This window comes from Lepidochelys olivacea, assembly GCF_965140295.1.
Source record: "Lepidochelys olivacea isolate rLepOli2 genome assembly, chromosome: 4".
Classification (NCBI taxonomy): domain Eukaryota; kingdom Metazoa; phylum Chordata; order Testudines; family Cheloniidae; genus Lepidochelys; species Lepidochelys olivacea.
In genome coordinates this window covers 106,399,653-106,419,942 of record NC_140414.1, presented here as the reverse complement: position 1 = coordinate 106,419,942, position 20,290 = coordinate 106,399,653, and the positions used below count along the sequence as shown (strand labels likewise).

Below are 20,290 nucleotides of genomic sequence, written 5' to 3'. Positions count from 1 at the left end.
CCTTCTGTCCTTTTTAACCTTAGCAAGAAAAAGGACAAATACTGGAAGTACTTTAGTTAATTCAACTTCGGTCTCTTAAAAGACATTGGTTTACATCAGGGGTCAGCGACCTTTCAGAAGTGGTGTGCCGAGTAATTTAAGGTTTTGCGTGCCAGTAATACATTTTAATGTTGTTAGAAGGTCTCTTTCTATAAGTCTAGAATATATAACTCAACTAGTGTTTTTTTTTAGTTTTTAAAAATGTTTAAGAAGTTTCATTTAAAATTAAATTAAAACACAGAGCCCCTTGGACCAGTGGCCAGGACCCGGGCAGCGTGAGTGCCACTGAAAATCAGCTCGTGTGTCGCCTTTGGCACACGTGCCATAGGTTGCCTACCCCTGGTTTACGTGCAAAAGGGCAATGGGAATGTCATTTGCATTTTAGTGGTAATGAAACCCTCATGAATACAGGGTTAGACTTTGGCCATGTCTACACTACAAACTGTGGTTGATGCAAGTTACAGCATCATTAAGCCACCGCAATTAGCATATCACGCTTGCATGGGCATACTTGTCTCCTTACGTCAGCACTGCACATCCACCCAAAGAGTGCTTATATCGATGCACAGAGCAGTTTACCATGGATAGGTATCCCAGTGTGCAACTTGCCAGTGTCCAGCATATAGTCTTTTAGGAAGTTTTGGCAATGCATGGTGGGGTTGAAACAAATCATGCAGGGGGGCCTGGAACCAAGGTGTCAACTTCTCAGTGTTTAACAGTCTCCGTCTCATAATTGTCAAAACTTTTTCAAAATTCCAAAAACCTGTATGGCCCTCCTCACTATCCACCATCTTTGACAGAAACATGGAGCCTGCACAGCTCTCCACTATTGTCATAAGCATTGCAAGCACAGGATCCATGATCCTCCGCTATTTGCTGAGCTGCAAGAATGAATCAGCAGGGAACATGATGATTTCTTGGAGAACCAATTCAAGGTCACTGATGGCCTTCACAGTGCAGCTGCATACGATGGAGTGCCATTTCTGGGCCTGAGAAACAAGCACTGACTGGTGTGATTGCACCGTAATGCAGGCTTGGGATGATGAGCAATGGCTGCAGAACTTCCAGCTGCAAAAGGCCACATGCCTGGATCTGTGTGCCACGCTCACCCCAACCCTCCAGTGTAGGGACACCAGAATGAGAGCTTCACTAATAGTGGATCAATGGTGGTGATTGCACTGTGGAAACTTGTAATGCCCAATTACCCACTGACTGATAGCAATCACTTTGGAGTTGGAAAAAACACTGTGGGGCTCTTGTCATGAAAGTATGCAGGGCCGTTAAATCAACTCTGCTAGGCAGGACTGACTCTCAGCAACATGCAGGAGATTCATAGATATTTAGGTCAGAAGGGACCATTATGATCATCTAGTCTGACCTCCTGCACAACGCAGGCCACAGAATTTCACCCACCTCTCCTGCAAAAAACCTCACACCTATATCTGTGCTACTGAAGTCCTCAAATCGTAGTTTAAAGACTTCAAGAAGGAGAGACTCCTCCAGCAAGTGACCCATCCCCCATGCTACAGAGGAAGGCGAAAAACCTTGGATGGATACTGGATGGATTTTCAACAAACTGTAGTGGAGTGACAGATGGCACGCATATCCCTATATTTTGGCACCAGACCACCTTGCTACAGAGTACATCAACAGAAAGGGCTACTTTTCTATGGTTATGCAAACATTGGTGGATCACCCTGATGTTGGTGATGCATCCCTGGTGAAGTGGTCACAGAAAGTGCATGACACTTGTATCTTTAAGAACACAAAAAGCTACAAGCAGGGACTTCTGCACCCCCCCTCCAACTACCAGATGATTATTAGCAAATGTTGAAATGTCACTCAATAGTGATTTTGGGAGACCCAGTCTACCTCTTGCTCTCCTGACTCATGAAGTTGTACACAGGCCACCTTGAAAGCAGCAAGAAAAGATTCAGCTACAAACTTAGGAGGTGCAGAATGAGAGTTGAATGTGCTTTTGGTAGATTGAAAGGCTGCTGGCATCGTTTACTCACAAGATTTGATCCGTGTGAGAAAAATATCCCAGTGGTTATCGATACCGGCTGTGTGCTGCATAATATGTGTGAAGCAAAGGGGGAAAGTGGCTATCTGCTAAGTTTGAACAGCCAGACACAAAGGATATTAGAAGAATTCAATGCAGAACTATGCAGCTTAGGGAAGCATTGAAGGAGCTCTTACTTTAACAGTGAACCACAATATTGTGTTGTGCACTGTGCTGTATCTGGCCTGGCTGTTTGGGAGCCTGTTAGGAATTGTGTGGTGCTTGATTTATGGTTATTACAGTGTGTTTGTCACTGATCCCATGAGATGTGTCACACTGTACAGCAACAAGTGGGTGCCTTCAGAATTGGTAGGCACTCTGCGACATATGTTGTGAACTAATAAAGATTAATTATGTTCCAAATAATAGAATTTTATTCGGTCATAAGCTTAGTGAAACAATCCAGAGTGGCATGCAGGGTGGTGGTAGGGTCTCCACCAAGTCTGACATACATCTTTATAAAAGTGGCAGGTCTGCAGCTTGGCACAGCATTGACAGAAGGCCTCCTTGGCTTTCTGGTATGCCTGCCTCAGTTCCTTCACTTACACACAGCACTGCTACTGGTCCCTCTCATATCCCTTCTTCTGCATCCCCCAGGAGATCTGCTTATAGATGTCAGCATTATTATGGCTGGTCCAGAGCTGTGCTTGCTCAGTCTCTTCTCCCCAAAGGATCCAATATCTCCTGTCTACTCCAAGCTGGGGCATGTAGCCAACACGGAGGGTTGGGAAATTACATAAAACAATGGAGAGTTGTTAGGTGTGCTCACCAAGCTGTGCACTTAGGAAAAGGCACTTAAAAAAATGTGCGGGGCTTTAAATGGGAGGGGGCCTTCCAGTCTATGTAATCCCTGGGCAGAGGAGTTTACAATAGAGACCAGAGCGATCAGTGTTGGGTATTGTGGGACAGCTGCTGGAGGACTGTTCGGGTCAACATAGTTAACAGTTTGTACACTTGTGCTGCGTCAACCTCAGTACATCGATCATCAGTGCTACTCAGGGTTAGTAGGTTGCCATAACTGGGTACTTACATTGGTGGGAAACAAATGTAAGTGTAGACACATGCACAAGTAGGTCAACACAAGGCAGCTTACGTTGATCTAACTTTGTAGTGTAAACCAGGCCTTTGTCCTTTCTTTTTGGCTGGTCAACGTGAGTGGTTTATGAGTTTATGTTCCATATGGGGAATTCCACTGCTATGAACTGTAGACATTTGGGATTCATAGTCCCAAGCATGGGGGAAGTATAATCCAAAGAGTTTTCGTCCTCCTTTACTGGCTTGCCAATGTGAAGTTTGAGGCTGCTGCTATTTCCAGCTAATAGGTTTAGTTCAAGCAGTACAGGACTTATATTTTGATTGTTGGATTCTGGATTCAGTCCCTGCAAACACCCCATCCAAGAGTCTGCTACAAAGAGATATGAGCCAAAGAAAGAAACACTCTTGCAATAGTTTGTGCAATGCTGAATTTGGGTAAGCACCAGGCCTTTCCTTCCACTTTGTTTTGACTGAAAGTCAGAATCTGGCTTACAATGAAAGCCAATCATTTTTGTATTTAATCAATTTGTGTCATTATTCTTTGATCTTTATATGTGATTTGGGATAGCATAGCAAAGCTAGGATGATTTGTTATTTTATAGCACCAAAAATTCTGCTAGGCATTTAACAAAATACATTAAAAAGAAAGATTCAGCCCCTGCCCAGAAGAGCTTACAGGGAAGTCAGTGGGCACAGGTCGAGAGTGCACAGTTTGACTCATGCCATTGGAAGTGAGGGCGACAGAGTCAAAAACAGAATGGCATAGCAAAGGACAAGGGTTCCATGAGTCTGATAATATGGATTACTCAGTTTAATATTCTAGTAGCTAAAAGGAAGATTTTGATTAGCTAAGGTGCTTTATAACCTGATCTAAAATTACTAACATGGCAAAAAGGTCTGTAGGCCAAGTTGTTATAAAACGTTCATCCTAATTTTTAAGCTCAGTGGTGTGATCCACAAATTTTAATTATATAGAGGTCCTTCCCATTGATTTTGGCTTCTAAAGAACAAAAGCATCTTAATAAAACAAGTAAAACTAGACAAGCAAGGATAGGTATGCATATAAGTCAGGGGTGGGCAAACTACAGCCCGCCAGCTGTTTTAATGCGGCCCTCGAGCTCCCACTGGGGAGCAGGGTCTGGGGCTTGCCCTGCTCTGGCGCTCCAGCTGAGGAGTAGGGTTGGGGGGCCACACCGCACAGCTCCTGGAAGCAGTGGCATGTCCCCTCTCCAGCTCCTACACCTAGGGGCAGCAAGGGGGTTCTGCTCCGCCCACTGCCCCCGCCCTAGGTGCTGCCCCCGCAGTTCCCATTAGCCAGGAACCACGGCTAACGGGAGCTGCAGGGGTGGTGCCTGCGGAAGGGGCAGCACACAAAAGAGCCGCCTGGCTGCACCTCCATGTAGGAGCCAGAGTGGGGACATGCCACTGCTTCCAGGAGCTGCTTGAGGAAAGCCCTGCCTGGAGCCTGCACCCCTGAGCCACCCCCAACCTCCTGCCCCAGCCCTGATTCCCCTCCTGCCCTCCAAACCCCTTGGTCCCAGCCCGGAGCATGCTCCTACACCCCAAACCCAACCCAGAGCTCTCACCTCCCATCCCCACCCAACCCCCTCATTTCTAGTCCCACTCCAGAGTCCTCACTTCCTCCTGCACCCCAACCCCAATTGTGTGAGCATTCATGGCCCGCCATACAATTTCATATGCTTACAAATGCAATTACAATAGCAATGTTGATAACTTACTGCAGGCAATTTCAAATTCCATGTGATGTTAATACACAGTGTTTGATGTACTTAATGAAGCAGTTACAATACCCTTATCACATTAGTGTGCAGAGAATAAAATTATGTCATTTCATCAAGAAATTTAATCAGTTACTTCCCCCCATGCACAATTAACTTCCTGCCTATATTACACACTTGCCATATTACAGTAAGTATATAATACACTTCTACAGCATTGTTTCTTCAGAATATGTAACCCACTTCTGTTTATCAGATACACTGAAGCTACATTGTTTCTTCTCTACCCAGTTCTATGAGGTTTATGTTAATCCTGTACAGTGGTTATACTACCATGTATCTCACAGGCACAGTAAACACAATGCTCATTCTACTTAGTACTGTTCATCTCTGGCATATTGATAACGCAGAGTGTGTGCATGGTATTGGTATAGGGATAACAATACAGCCCAGTCTATTTGTAGACTACTATTCCGGTTGTCATAGCCCCCCTGAAAGGGTCTGTCCTTTTAGCATGCATTAAGTATTAAAGCCCTTAGCACTATTATATACGTGGAGTTTATTTTTGCTTTCAAGATGCATCTTTCTTCCCTCTTTGGTTGATTGGGAACAAGAGTCACACTAGTAGTCAATACAGAACGTTGTTTTAAACTATTAGTACTTTGTACTTCCTTTGCTTTAGGATGAGATTTTCAGAAGCATTCAGCATTAGCCCTATACTGCTCCCACCAGCTTCAATGGGAGCAGAGTTACGCCAGCCATAGTTCCTGATCTTACGATAATTCAATTTTGCAAAGCAATTAAAATTAGTAAGCTTTTCAGTACCAAAAACAAAAAACCTCTTCCCTCTCAGATGGTGAAAAGGAGAGTCTATCTGTAGAAGACAGACAGGAAAGTAAGTCACTTATCCTATCACTTAACAGCACTTCAGAATCAGAGCCTCACCCCTCGGGCACAGCTGTATCTAATTTGGAGTTCACTCAGCTAGCTGTCTTTAGGAAGGGAATTCATTCTTTTCTTTGAAGGCAGAGGGGTTCTTGTTTCCCTTGGCTAGTTCACATTGTATAAGACTTAGCCCTGGTCTACACTAGGACTTTAGGTCAAATTTAGCAGCGTTAAATCGATGTAAACCTGCACCCGTCCACACAATGAAGCCCTTTAGTTCGACTTAAAGGGGTCTTAAAATAGATTTCTGTGGATTAGTGCTTAAATCGGCCTTGCCGGGTCGAATTTGGGGTACTGTGGACACAATTCGACGGTATTGGCCTCCGGGAGCTATCCCAGAGTGCTCCATTGTGACCGCTCTGGACAGCACTCTCAACTCAGATGCACTAGCCAGGTAGACAGGAAAAAAAAATGCGAACTTTTGAATCTCATTTCCTGTTTGGCCAGCGTGGCAAGCTGCAGGTGACCATGCAGAGCTCATCAGCAGAGGTGACCATGATGGAGTCCCAGAATCGCAAAAGAGCTCCAGCATGGACCGAACGGGAGGTACGGGCTCTGATCGCTGTATGGGGAGAAAAATCTGTGCTATCAGAACTCCGTTCCAGTTTTTGAAATGCCAAAACCTTTGTCAAAATCTCCCAGGGCATGAAGGACAGTGGCCATAACAGGGATCCGAAGCAGTGCCGCGTGAAACTTAAGGAGCTGAGGCAAGCCTACCAGAAAACCAGAGGGGCGAACGGCCGCTCCGGGTCAGAGCCCCAAACATGCCGCTTCTATGTGGAGCTGCATGCCATTTTAGGGGGTTCAGCCACCACTACCCCAGCCGTGTTGTTTGACTCCTTCAATGGAGATGGAGGCAACACGGAAGCAGGTTTTGGGGACAAAGAAGATGATGATGATGAGGTTGTAGATAGCTCACAGCATGCAAGCGGAGAAACCGGTTTTCCCGACAGCCAGGAACTCTCTCTCACCCTGGACCTGGAGCCAGTACCCCCCGAACCCATCCAAGGCTGCCTCCTGGACCCGGCAGATGGAGAAGGGACCTCCGGTAAGTGTACCTTTTAAAGTACTATACATGGTTTAAAAGCAAGCATGTGAAAGGATTAATTTGCCCTGGCATTCGCGGCTCTCTCCCAAAGCCTTTGCAAAAGGTTTCTGGGGAGGGCAGCCTTATTGCATCCTTCATGGTAGGACACTTCACCACTCCAGGCCAGTAACACGTACTCGGGAATCATTGTACAACAAAGCATTGCAGTGTATGTTTGCTGGCGTTCAAACAACATCTCTCTGTGTTATCCTCAGGAGAGTGAGATATCATTCATGGTCTCCTGATTGAAATAGGGTGCTTTTCTTCAGGGGACATTCAGAGGAGCCCGTTCCTGCTGAGCTGTTTGCCTGTGGCTGAACAGAAATGTTCCCCGCTGTTAGCCACAGGGAGAGGGGAGGGTTGAGGGGGTAGCCACGCGGTGGGGGGAAGCAAAATGTGACCTTGTAACGAAAGCACATGTGCTATGTATGTAATGTTAACAGCAAGGTTTACCCTGAAAGACTGTAGCCACTGTTTTATAACAGTGTCTTTTTAAATACCACTGTCCCTTTTTTTTTTTCCTCCACCAGCTACATGTGTTTCAATGATCACAGGATCTTCTCCTTCCCAGAGGCTAGTGAAGATTAGAAAGAAAAAAAACGCACTCATGATGAAATGTTCTCTGAGCTCATGCTGTCCTCCCACACTGACAGAGCACAGACGAATGCATGGAGGCAAATAATGTCAGAGTGCAGGAAAGCACAAAATGACCGGGAGGAGAGGTGGTGGGCTGAAGAGAGTAAGTGGTGGGCTGAAGAGAGGGCTGAAGCTCAAATGTGGCGGCAGCATGATGAGAGGCGGCAGGATTCAATGCTGAGGCTGCTGGAGGACCAAACCAGTATGCTCCAGTGTACGGTTGAGCTGCAGCAAAGGCAGCTGGAGCACAGACTGCCACTACAGCCCCTGTGTAACCAACCGCCCTCCTCCCCAAGTTCCATAGCCTCCACACCCAGACACCCAAGAACGCGGTGGGGGGGGGCCATCGGCCAACCAGCCACTCCGCCACAGAGGATTGCCCAAAAAAAAAAAAAGAAGGCTGGCATTCAATAAATTTTAAAGTTGTAAACTTTTAAAGTGCCTTGTGGCATTTTCCTTCCCTCCTCCACCACCCCTCCTAGGCTACCTTGATAGTCATCCCCCTATTTGTGTGATGAATGAATAAAGAATGCATTAATGTGAAGCAACAATGACTTTATTGCCTCTGCAAGCAATGATTAAAGGGAGGAGGGGAGGGTGGTTAGCTTGCAGGGAAGCAGAGTGAACCAAGGGGCGGGGGGTTTCATCAAGGAGAAACAAAGAGAACTTTCACACCGTAGCCTGGCCAGTCATGAAACTGGTTTTCACCGCGCCCTCCTGTGCTCTTCTAACCGCCCTGGTGTCTGGCTGCGCGTAACCAGCAGCCAGGCGATTTGCCTCAACCTCCCACCCTGCCATAAATGTCTCCCCCTTACTCTCACAGATATTGCGGAGCACACAGCAAGCAGTAATAATAGTGGGAATATTGGTTTTGCTGAGGTCTAAACGAGTCAGTAAACTGCACCAGCGCGCCTTTAAACGTCCAAATGCACATTCTACCACCATTCTGCACTGGCTCAGCCTGTAGTTGAACAGCTCCTGACTACTGTCCAGGCTGCCTGTGTACAGCTTCATGAGCCATGGCATTAAGGGGTAGGGTCCCCAAGGATACATATAGGCATTTCAACATCCCCAACAGTTATTTTCTGGTCTGGGAATAAAGTCCCTTCCTGCAGCTTTTGAAACAGACCAGAGTTCCTGAAGATGCGAGCGTCATGTACTTTTCCCGGCCATCCCACGTTGATGTTGGTGAAACATCCCTTGTGATTCACCAGGGCTTGCAGCACTATTGAAAAGTACCCCTTGCGGTTTATGTACTCGCCGGCTTGGTGCTCCGGTGCCAAGATAGGGATATGGGTTCCGTCTATGGCCCCACCACAGTTAGGGAATCCCATTGCAGCAAAGCCATCCACTATGACCTGCACATTTCCCAGGGTCACTACCCTTGGTATCAGCAGATCTTTGATTGTGTGGGCTACTTGCATCACAGCAGCCCCAACAGTAGATTTGCCCACTCCAAATTGATTCCCAACTGACCGGTAGCTGTCTGGCGTTGTAAGCTTCCACAGGGCTATTGCCACTTGCTTCTCAACTGTGAGGGCTGCTCTCATCTTAGTATTCATGCGCTTCAGGGCAGGGGAAAGCAAGTCACAAAGTTCCATGAAAGTGCCCTTACGCATGCGAAAGTTTCGCAGCCACTGGGAATCGTCCCAGACCTGCAACACTATGCGGTCCCACCAGTCTGTGCTTGTTTCCCGAGCCCAGAATCGGCATTCCACAGCATGAACCTGCCCCATTAGCACCATGATGCATGTATTGGCAGGGCCCATGCTTTCAGAGAAATCTGTGTCCATGTCCTGATCACTCACGTGACCACGCTGACATCGCCTCCTCGCCCGGTATTGCTCTGCCAGGTTCTGGTGCTGCATATACTGCTGGATAATGCGTGTGGTGTTTAATGTGCTCCTAATTGCCAAAGTGAGCTGAGCGGCCTCCATTCTTGCCTTGGTATGGCGTCCGCACAGAAAAAAGGCGCAGAACTATTGCCTGCTGTTGCTCTGACGGAGGGAGGGGCAACTGATGACATGGCTTACAGGGTTGGCTTCAGGGAGCTAAAATCAACAAAGGGGGTGGCTTTACATCATGGAGTATTTCAGGCAGGACTTCACGGAGGGTTCCAATAAGAAATGGTGCACCTAAGTTATTGTTCTTGCTGCACCTTCTCTGTGAGTGACTGCAGTGTGATCTCGAGGAATGAGTCCCCTAGACGGGGGGGGGAGGAGGGAGGGGAGAAGCAAATGAGTACAAAACAAATTTGGTCTATTTCTTGTTTTGATCCACTCCATCTATCTTTTACATCTTTGGCTGGCAGCAGACGGTGCAGAAGGACTGCTAGCCACCCACATCTCTTGCCTGCCCGGCAGAAGATGGTACAGTACGACTGCTAGCAGTCCGTATCGCCTGCCCGCTCACCATAAGACGGTTCAATAGGACTGACTGCAGGACTAAAGAGAACGACCTGGTCAAGTCACTCCAAATTTAGTCCCTGCGCCCATGTCTGCCCAGGCGCTCCTGGCCGACGTGGCCAGGAGCACCTCGGACAGGACGATGACGGCTACCAGTCATACTGTACCGTCTGCTGCCACAAGGCAAGGGGTTGATGCTGCTGCGTAGCAATGCCGTACCGCGTCTGCCAGCACCCAGGAGACATACGATGACTGTTACCTGAGCGGACTCCATGCTTGCTGTGGTATGGCGTCTGCACAGGTAACTCAGGAAAAAAGGCGCGAAACCATTGTCTGCCCTTGCTTTCACGGAGGGAGGGAGGGAACGGGGCCTGACGATATGTACCCAGAACCACCCGCGACAATGTTTTAGCCCCATCAGGCACTGGGATCTCAACCCAGAATTCCAATGGGCAGCGGAGACTGCGGGAACTGTGGGATAGCTACCCACAGTGCAACGCTCCGGAAGTCAACTCTAGCCTCAGTACTGTGGAAGCACTCCGCCGAGTTAATGCACTTAGAGCATTTTCTGTTTTTTATTATTTAAAAACATTTAAATAAATGTTTGCATTTAATAATTGGGCCACACCATTTGCAGTGCATACACTCAATTTAATCCTTTTCTCCTGTTTTTGTTTTTAAAACTTTCAAATGCTTCCTTGTGTTCTGAAACATATTCTGTTACAGATTTTTGTTTTCTTCCAATTTTAGTGTGTCAAACCTTTAAACCATTATCTGCTAACAGCTTGAAATGTTTACATAGTGGGTGTGAGATTCACCAGTACGCAGTGATGAGCTGCCAAAATCTTAACAACCGATTCCCTCCTCACCCCACGAGGGGGTCGTTGCCCATCCCCGCCCCCCGGGACTCCTGCCCCATTCAACCCCCCGCGTTCCTTGAGGCCCCCCCCAGGGCCCCTGCCCCATCCACCCCCCTCCCCTGTCCCCCGACTGCCCCCAGAACCAGGCAGGATGGTCTCATGGGCCACCATAGTGGGTGCCCACCCCACCCCTAAGAGCCAGAGGGACCTGCCGGGGGGTGAGGTCGGGAGTCCTGGAGGTGCTTACCTGGGGCAGCTCCCAGGAAGCATCCGGCAGGTCCCTCTGGCTCCTAGGGTTGGGGGAGCATAGTTGGGGGGGGGGGGTAGCCACTTCCCCCACTGATCACATCACAAGTGGCACCTTAGGCGCTGACTCCGTGGGTGCTCCGGAGCTGGAGCACCCACGGGGAAAATTTGGTGGGTGCAGAGCACCCACCAGCAGCTCCCCACCCCGCACCCAGCTCACCTCACCTCCGCTCCCCCCCTGAAAGCACCACCCAGCTCTGCTTCTCCGCGCCCCCTCCCAGCTTCCCGCAAATCAGCTGTTCAGCAGGAAGCCTGGGAGTGCTGAGAAGCAGGCGGTGGCTTCCCGCTCAGTCCGAGGGTGGTGGAGGTGAGCTGGGGCGGGAAGTGGTTCCCCTGCGTGCAGCCCCCCCCCAGATTACCTGCTGTGGCGCGGGTGGCCCTCCTTGCCCCCCTCCCACCCCAGCTCACCTCCGCCTCCCTGGGCCTGAGTGCAAAGCCACCGCCTGCTTCTCAGCCCGCCCCGGCTTCCCACACGAACAGCTGATTTGCGGGAAGAAGGCGGGGGGGTGGGGTTGAGAAGCAGAGTGAGGTGGCGCATTCAGGGAGGAGGCAGAGATGGAGTGGAGGTGAGCTGGGGCCGGGGTGGGGAGCTGCCAGTGGGTGCTCTGCATCCACCAAATTTTCCCCTTGGGTTCTCCAGCCTGGAGCACCCATGGAGTCGGCGCCTAAGGTGCCACTTTTGGCCCGTTGTTAAATTTAGAAGCCCTTTTAGAACCGGTTGTCCCACGCGGAACAACCAGTTCTAAAAGGGCTTCTAAATTTAACCACCAGTTCTTGCGAACCGGCTCCAGCTCACCACTGCTAGTACGTTCAGATGCACACATACTTCAGAGCTTGTGAGCATGCCTGTTTGTTGTGTACTTGTGGCACCTTAGAGACTAACAAATTTATTTGAGCATAAGCTTTCGTGAGCTACAGCTCACTTCATCGGACGCATCCGATGAAGTGAGCTGTAGCTCACGAAAGCTTATGCTCAAATAAATTTGTTAGTCTCCAAGGTGCCACAAGTACTCCTTTTCTTTTTGCAAATACAGACTAACACGGCTGCTACTCTGAAACCAGTTTGTTGTGTGTATCTTCTAGACTAATACATAGCCTTACTTCAACAGGCAGCTTTGCATATACACAGACTAATGCATTATTGTAATATATACATTATACAATGTATTGCATTTTCCTAAAAAAATATTTTTATATATTTGAATGATACTAAAGTAGGGTGAAAAATCAAAAAATGGAATACTTTCTTTAAAAGCTCAAGAATTTTTCAGTAAAAAAAATCAGTTTAAACGGAAAATGGAGGGGCTTATATATTCTTAAATCCACACGTGCACCCATCCCCCAAATTCTGCTAAAATTTTCCTCTTTGAGATCCAGGATCAGTCCTAACAACACTGGCTTTTCGCCTTTATGGGATAATAAAGGGCCAATTTTCTTCCAGTTAGACAAATAAAATGCATTGCAATCTACTACAACAAAATATAGTTTGTTAAAATGACCATAACTCTTCTTACACTTAGATCAGTGTATCCAAACTAAAAAATATCCAGTTTACAATAATGAGCATTCCTTCTATACCATAACTGCTTATTCTTTAACCACAGGCTTTTGACTTTTTCTTCTCAAAGCATGTTTCACATAAGGCAAATGTAGACATGACACTGGCATCTAGAGGATGTTAAATTTAACAACACTTAAAACATCTCACATCCACCACTACAATGTAGTTACCCCAGAATTGCAGTAGTGTAAATAAAATGAGAATCTGGCCCCTCAGTTCATGTATTTTTCTCTATAATTACTATTTGGAACTGTAAATAATTACCACTTTGCTCTCACAAACTCTGAATTTAATTTAAATGTTGTTTGTGGATTAAGCTTCATATTCATGAAAGTGAAAGACCAATAGCAACAATAAAGGAAAACACTGAGCAATTATCTCAGTACAGAAGCCACCATTATTTTGACCCACAACACTTTATACCAGCCAACAATATCCCCTAAGCAGACAGTTTGGTTGTTTGGTGACATGAACAAATGGGATCTCTTTTAAAATGACCCACTACTTACCCACCTGACAATATTTTCAGTTATTTGTATTCAGCTCCCCCTTAAGTGTGTTTAATTACAGTGATATGATAGTGAGTTAGTATGTGGTGAGCTAGTTTTCCCTATAAGGCCAATCTGCATCCTGTAAAACTTTGGGAAAAAAACACAAAGCTCTTTACTGCCCAGAATGCTTCTTGTGCAATCTCTGCCCAAAAGAATATTTTTTGAAAGTTTAAGGTTAATATTACGTGTCATTTTTAAATTATGAGACTTTTAACTATAGCTAACTTTTTGAAAAATAGTTATGTCCCCCAACCCTCACCCCCAATTAAAAAAAACACACACACACCCCCAAGAAATGCAAAAGCTTATGTGTTTTAGATGCTAGTGGTGAAATCCTGGCCTCACTGAAGCCAGTAGTTTTTCCAGAGATTTCTCTGGGGTCAGGATTTCACCTTAATGCTCATTTGAGAATAATTGCATAGGACAAAATTATTTTCACCAAGTTGGACTGCAAACCAATTTGAATTATTATAACTTCCGAGAGAGCTCTTTCTTTTACACCCACCTAATGTATTTTTATTTAAAGATATTACTCGGCCTTATTTTATTTAGATTCAAAATAATAAAGAGATGCTTATCCAAGGCTGTAGGCACCGTAATACACCATTAAAAATACATGCAATACAATGAAATTCCAGTAGCATTAGATAGTTAATTCAACAGGAACCCAGCCAGCCAGAAACCTACAGAGACCCCTTTTCAGTCTTCCTTATTATAGGAAGCATACCCTCAGCAGATTTCTTTGATAACTTTGATACGTACACTGACCATTGGAATTCTAAATGTCAAAATCATTCTTCCTAAAAATTGTTGGATCCAAACCTTGTAACCCCTTCTTCACACTGAATAGTATCTTCCTCCACAATTAACCTTGGCCTTAATTTCTCTCTTCTGACAGCAGACCTCTTTGGCACCTCCATTATGGGGAGAACCAGTAATGGTGGAAATTAAATACTCCATGTACCCCTGCCTGCTCTGAGCATTAGCTATTTTCTCAATTTTAGTCAGAATGACACTGAGAACTGGCCATATTCCAAGCCTTAATAAGTTAAAATATTATCAAAAGAAGTTGCTGATAAATCCAATCTTAAGCAGAAGTTTGCAAACTAAGTTACGTTTTGGACTTTCCAGTGTTATATTCATTTTTTTCTTATTTTTCAACATAAAATTCCTGAAAAATGAGTTTCTAAAAAAATAATGGTGTCATCCAAACCATGACCATTCTCCTCACATTTATATTTTTATGTGCCACAATATCACAGAATATCACATTGGTATTCAGCAGCGCTACCCAGTGATGGAGCTATCTTGTTTTAACTGCATTTAAGAATTTTGTTGCCTACTGTGACACTCACCTCTAGTGGGTACCTCCTGTCAGCTGGATGTGATGCTGCAAGCTCTCCTGCCCCAGGCACCTCTGTAGGTTGTTGACCTCACTAGGTAGGTCTTCAGTAGCTCAGCCCTCCAGACAAGCCAGAGTGTAAAATGGATGAACCCCTTCCAGGGTAGGGAAAGTCCAACTACCTGACGGCCCTCAACAGGATGTTCAGCCCTGTTTCTGGGCCCTTTAATTCCAGCTCTTTGCTTGGGCTTCTAAAGGAGACTTGTCCCGTTCTCAGGGCTTAGGCCACTGCCCTGTGGCCGGTGGGGAGACCTGGGCCCAGGGACCCTCCTCACAGCAGCCACATACTGCTTCCTTTGGTTACCTGATACTATTATCTGGGCCTTTTCCCATGTAGCCCCTTTGTCTTCACCCGTACCTCAGTGCTGAAGTTCTCAGAGCCTCTTCCTCCTCACTGAATACAAATATCACCAAAATTCATCTACTGGTTCTCTTTTTGAGCTCTTGTGACCAGCAACAAGCAAGCACACACCAACCCAGGAACTGATCTGGGCAGGCTTTGCAGTTACTTTTATCTGAGCCAGCTGGGCTCTGATTTGCTGATTCTGTGCAGCCTTTCTAGGCAGGCCTGGAGGATCCACCTTCACTGCTCCTTTCCTGGGGCAGGGAGTGGTAGGACCATGGGGCCTCCAGGGGGGAGCCTCAAAGGGCCAGATATACCCCGTCACATCTACCTCAACTTTTTCCTTTTAACTCAAAGAGAAAACAATAGGCCTGTTTCTGAACTCAAGTCTACTGGTATAAATCAGGACTAACTGCACGGGTGTAAAAGTGGAGTAAATATGAGGAGAAAACAATCAAGTGATTCCAAGAGGTGATTTCCCCCCCCTCCTTCCCCCCCCCCCCATTAGCTCTAAATCCCCATTAGCAAATTAAACTCCATGTTTAAATATAACTGCCTATTTGAGCAAGACAAAAATAAAGACCATTGTCATCTTGAAAGAAGAACAGTGCCCCCTCTGGAAGAGATTCTCATCCCATTTCATTTAATACTTTATTTTTCTAGGACTTTGTGATCATTTTATATTGGTACAACTCCACTGACTGCAAGGGAGTTGCATTGCTGTAAAACTTGTGTATTACAATGATGAATTAGGCCCTCAGATGCATACAAGATTGATTGGGTTTTGCACTGCCATGCACAAAATCCACATTAGGATCCCTACCTTCTGGACTGCTAGCAATCAGCCTCAGAGTTGAGGCTAAACCTTAGGTGAGCAGGGAACTCATGGTTGTGGTGGCTTTTAGAATACATAACTCAATACCCATGGACCTCAGTTCCTTCTTTCCAATTTTTAAACAACATTTGAAGTCTCTCTTTTCAAAAGGTTGTTAACGTAAGGTCAGGTAGAGGCCAAGTCACGCAGCACCATGTTAGTAGTCCCCATATTGCTGTTAGAGGGAGGTAAGAGTAGGGGCTACATACCTCTAATTTCCCCATCCCAAGCAGGTAGAAGGGAGCAGGGAAAGGGGAATAAAGCAGGCAATATTTTGGCTCTGTTCCCCAACTCAGTGAATCAAGGGCAGTAGGAAAAAATACTGCACTTTATCATTGAGAATACAGACCATTGCTTATAATGATCTTTTTAATGTGTTAAAATTACATATTGCACCAGACAATAAAAGAGTAAGTGTAGCTGCAATGGTAGAATTATTGATTAATCTATACATCTGAGAAGTTTCACACATTTCCTCATGTACAGTGAAACCCACAAAACATGTTTATTAGAGTGTGCCCTTCCTAAAGTTTGTGCTATGAAATTAATAAGCCAACAATTTCTAGGTATGTGCTAGGTATCATCATCTTTGTAAACAGTGACACTTGCATGTATAGGTTGAACCTCTAGTCCAGCAGCCTTGGAACTAGAGAATTTGCTGAACCACGGGAGGTCAATGCAGAGTGCCAGCAGGTCTCCATACGTGCAGGAAGTGCTGCAGCAGCCCCCAGGCTTTGCGCCCAGAATGGCCCCCTCCCTGGGGGCCCGGCCGCTGGCCCCAGATCCTCTCCTTCCCTCCCAGAGCTGGAACGCCGTGAATCAGCTGTTTATGGTGCTCCGGAAGCGCTGGGAGGGAGGCAGAGGAGTTGGTAAGCACAGGGCCACTGGCTCGCAAGGAGCTTGGTGCCGGTGGATGATCTGCATCCACTATTTTTAACCCGTGGCTGCTCCAGCTCTGGAGCACCCACAGAGTCGGCACCTATGCTGGACTACAGATGTTGCTGGACCAGAAAGTGCCAGATTAGAGAAGTTCAAGGTGCACAGGCACATTTCTTTCAGTATCTGAAATTAGACTCCATTCCTTCATGTTATATACACACACACACACATATATATATATACACACACACACACCCCTTCATAATAGATTTGTCATATGACACATAGATGGCAATGTGAATCATATCTTAGAACATCTGCTACTGTGCACATCTGCACAAATGCAGCAACTTGTTCATAAAGGATACCCCAAGCTATATATATATATATACACACACACACACACACACACACACACCTTTAATCTAGATCAGGGTTCTCAAACTTCATTGAACCATGACCCCGTTCTAACAAAAATTACTACATGACTCCCAGAGGGAGGCCAAAGCCTAAGCTCCCCCGCTCCTCTGAGTCCCTCTGCCCCAGGAGGGGGAGAGGGGGAAGAGGAGCGCAAAGCCTGAGCCCCCTAATGGTGGCAGGGGTCCAAAGCTGAATCCCAAGGGCTTCAGCTCCAGGCAGGGGGCCTGTAACCTGTGCCCTGCCACCCAGGGCTGAAGCCCTCAAGCTTCCGCTTCGACCCCAGGCAGTGAGGCTTGGGTTTTGGCCCTGGGCCCCAGAAAGTGTAAAGCCAGCCCTGGAAACCCCATTAAAATGGGGTCCTGACCTACCCTGGGGTCCCAACCCACAGTTTGAGAATCGCTGGTCTAGATAACATGAGTATCAGGGCACTGAGACCCATAAGAACCCTGGAAAATTACTTGAGTAGCTAGCCAGTGCTGAAGCCCATGCTGCCACACCTTCACCTCTGGATTAGCTAGCTAGATTAAAGCTAAATTGGGCATGTCTACACAAGCTCCAAATCACACCTTATGATTGCAGTGTAGACATACTGTCAAGTACAGTGGGCCCATTGTTAGCTGCTGCAAGAGACATAGCTTCAATTATTTCATTTGGAGTATGCTGATTTACAGTAGCTTTGAATCTGGCCCAGTATGTGGTAATGGCATAAGCAGCACTCTGCTTGAAACGTTGATTTACTGTTTTCCACCCTCATATCCCCTTCCCCAGGCAGATTTGTTCATTCTCCCTCCCTAAATACTTTTTCTTTGGTAGCATGAAAAATCAATCAACCGGCCACAAAGCACAAAAAGAATTTCTACTGATTCATCAGGTAAGAGCTATTTTTTGCACTAGATGGGAGTTATTCTTAAAGTTATTTTTATTAAGTTACACTAATCTAGTTGGTGCCAATATTTTCATTTATTAAACTGACCCTTTCATAGTCAGAAGAATGTAAATAAATGATATTAAAGGAAATGAAAAAAAAAAGGTTACTGAGAAACTTTAGCAGGGAAACAAATAGCTTATATAGTCCTGTGAAGGAGGTCAGCTCATCACTGGTGCCTCCTCACGGCTCAACATGGTGTGGCAGCCCTCTTGCCACAGAGGTCTGCTGCCGCTCGTTGCTCCATCTCTGCAGTGGCCTGCATCTTCCAGTGACGTGCCCCTCTGGGAGGAACGTTCAGGCGGTGGTTGTCAAAGAAGTTCCTGCCTTCCCTCAGCCCTTTCCTCGGGAAGGTGTGTTCTCTTCCCTGGTCTGTTGTAGAAAATATTTGAGCTGCTGCATTTTATTGCTGATTTCCTCTACACAATTAAAGTATAATGATCATTACTGAGTCAGGGAAGTTAATAATCAAAGTTTGTGCTAGAATGCAAAATTACAGGCATAGACAGGGTAAATTCTAACTCTGCTTAAGTCAGTGGCAAAACTCCCACTGACCTCAATGGGAACAGGATTTCACCCATAGTCTACAGTATGTTCAGCTTTGGAGATCTTTTTAAAAATTAAACATTTGTCTAGGAGAAGGCATCAGGAATAAATGATTTTATAGATCTTTTAAAATATATTTGTAATATTATTTTAAAAAGTCTAAATAACACCTTTCAAGCATTTACATTTTGACTAACAGAGGCCCTGTGGGATAACTTGCTGTACTGGCTTGCGGAGGAGCTCTCAGAAGATAATGCATCATTGCTCTCTCTGCACCTGCCTATCCGTCGGAGCACTCTTCAGCTTGTTAGACTGAAGTGCCCTGATAATCTCACACATCAGATCTATGAGCTTCTTTGCTTCTGGAAAAAGAATCTTCCAAGATCAGCTGATAAACAGCGACTCCTATCTCGTTATCTTCGTAAGAGTGGCAGAAGTGATCTTTCAGAAGAGCTCAGGTTCAAGTGGGAGAATAAAGCATTCACTTGGCAAAAACACTGGTTTGAGATGGACAACTGAAAGACAGATTTCTAGATGTTTTCACCTTAGGAAACTTGTATAACTTGGTTCCGGATATCCAGTTATTGGAGCTCATGTTATTAGACTATCCCGAAGTAGCTATCACATGTAAGAAAACTACAGCTTTACAATAGAAGTAAGAGAAAATTTATTAATTCTTCAGGTTGAAGCTGTCAACCACCACTTTTTTTAAGCAATTTAGAAACAGCAAAAGAATTACTTTGGTCCATTCAGTGAGACATAAGTGCAAAAATATGCACTCTTTTTTCTTAAAAAGAAAAAAGCCCACTAAAACCAGATTACATTTAAGTGGTGCCAATCATTTTGTCAATAGCAATTGAATCTAGCTATCTTGTATTTAGGTCACTTACTGTGCTAAAAGAAAAGGAGTACTTGTGGCACCTTAGAGACTAACCAATTTATTTGAGCATAAGCTTTCGTGAGCTACAGCTCACTTCATCGGATGCATACTGTGGAAAGCGTAGAAGATCTTTTTATACACACAAAGCATGAAAAAATACCTCCCCCCACCCCACTCTCCTGCTGGTAATAGCTTATCTAAAGTGATCACTCTCCTTACAATGTGCATGATAATCAAGGTGGGTCATTTCCAGCACAAATCCAGGGTTTAACAAGAGCGTCTGGGGGGGGAGGGGGGGGAGGAAAAAACAAGGGGAAATAGGTTACCTTGCATAATGACTTAGCCACTCCCAGTCTCTATTCAAGCCTAAGTTAATTGTATCCAATTTGCAAATGAATTCCAGTTCAACATATGACAAATACATACTGTGCTAACACATTAGTCGTCCATTAAAAGCAATTATTTTGAGTACTTTCTCTCTTTAGTTACTTATTCTGCAGCAACTCTAGATCCAGATATTGTAAAAATACATAGCTGAAACTAGCATAATGGAGTGGTCCATGATGAGGGTTCCTAGGTGCTACAGTAATACAAATATAAATCGTAATCACAATCATGAAACTATTGTGAGAGAACTTTATTTCCAAATTACAAGCATTCTGTGTTACTACCTACATTCTACCACAAGATGGCCTCTGTGTCTAGCATAAAGCTTATTCAACTAAGCTTCAGTTGCAGAAGAATACAGTAATAAAGGATAACGTGCAATTTCTCTGTAAGAACTTTGATTCTCCA

At 45.6% G+C, this 20,290-nt stretch overlaps 1 protein-coding gene across 1 annotated transcript in view; it reads left to right on the top strand.

Moving 5' to 3' along the window:
• Nucleotides 1–19,134, top strand: part of DTHD1 (death domain containing 1) — a gene marked incomplete at its 3' end in the record, with an annotated part of 34,803 nt that extends 15,669 nt beyond the window's left edge. Inside the window, exons 8-9 of the mRNA XM_084625762.1 lie at nucleotides 17,958–18,015; nucleotides 18,815–19,134. Coding sequence (XP_084481888.1) covers nucleotides 17,958–18,015; nucleotides 18,815–19,134 — 378 coding nt within the window. The remainder of the gene's footprint in view (nucleotides 1–17,957; nucleotides 18,016–18,814) is intronic.
• Nucleotides 19,135–20,290: the final 1,156 nt, after the last annotated feature.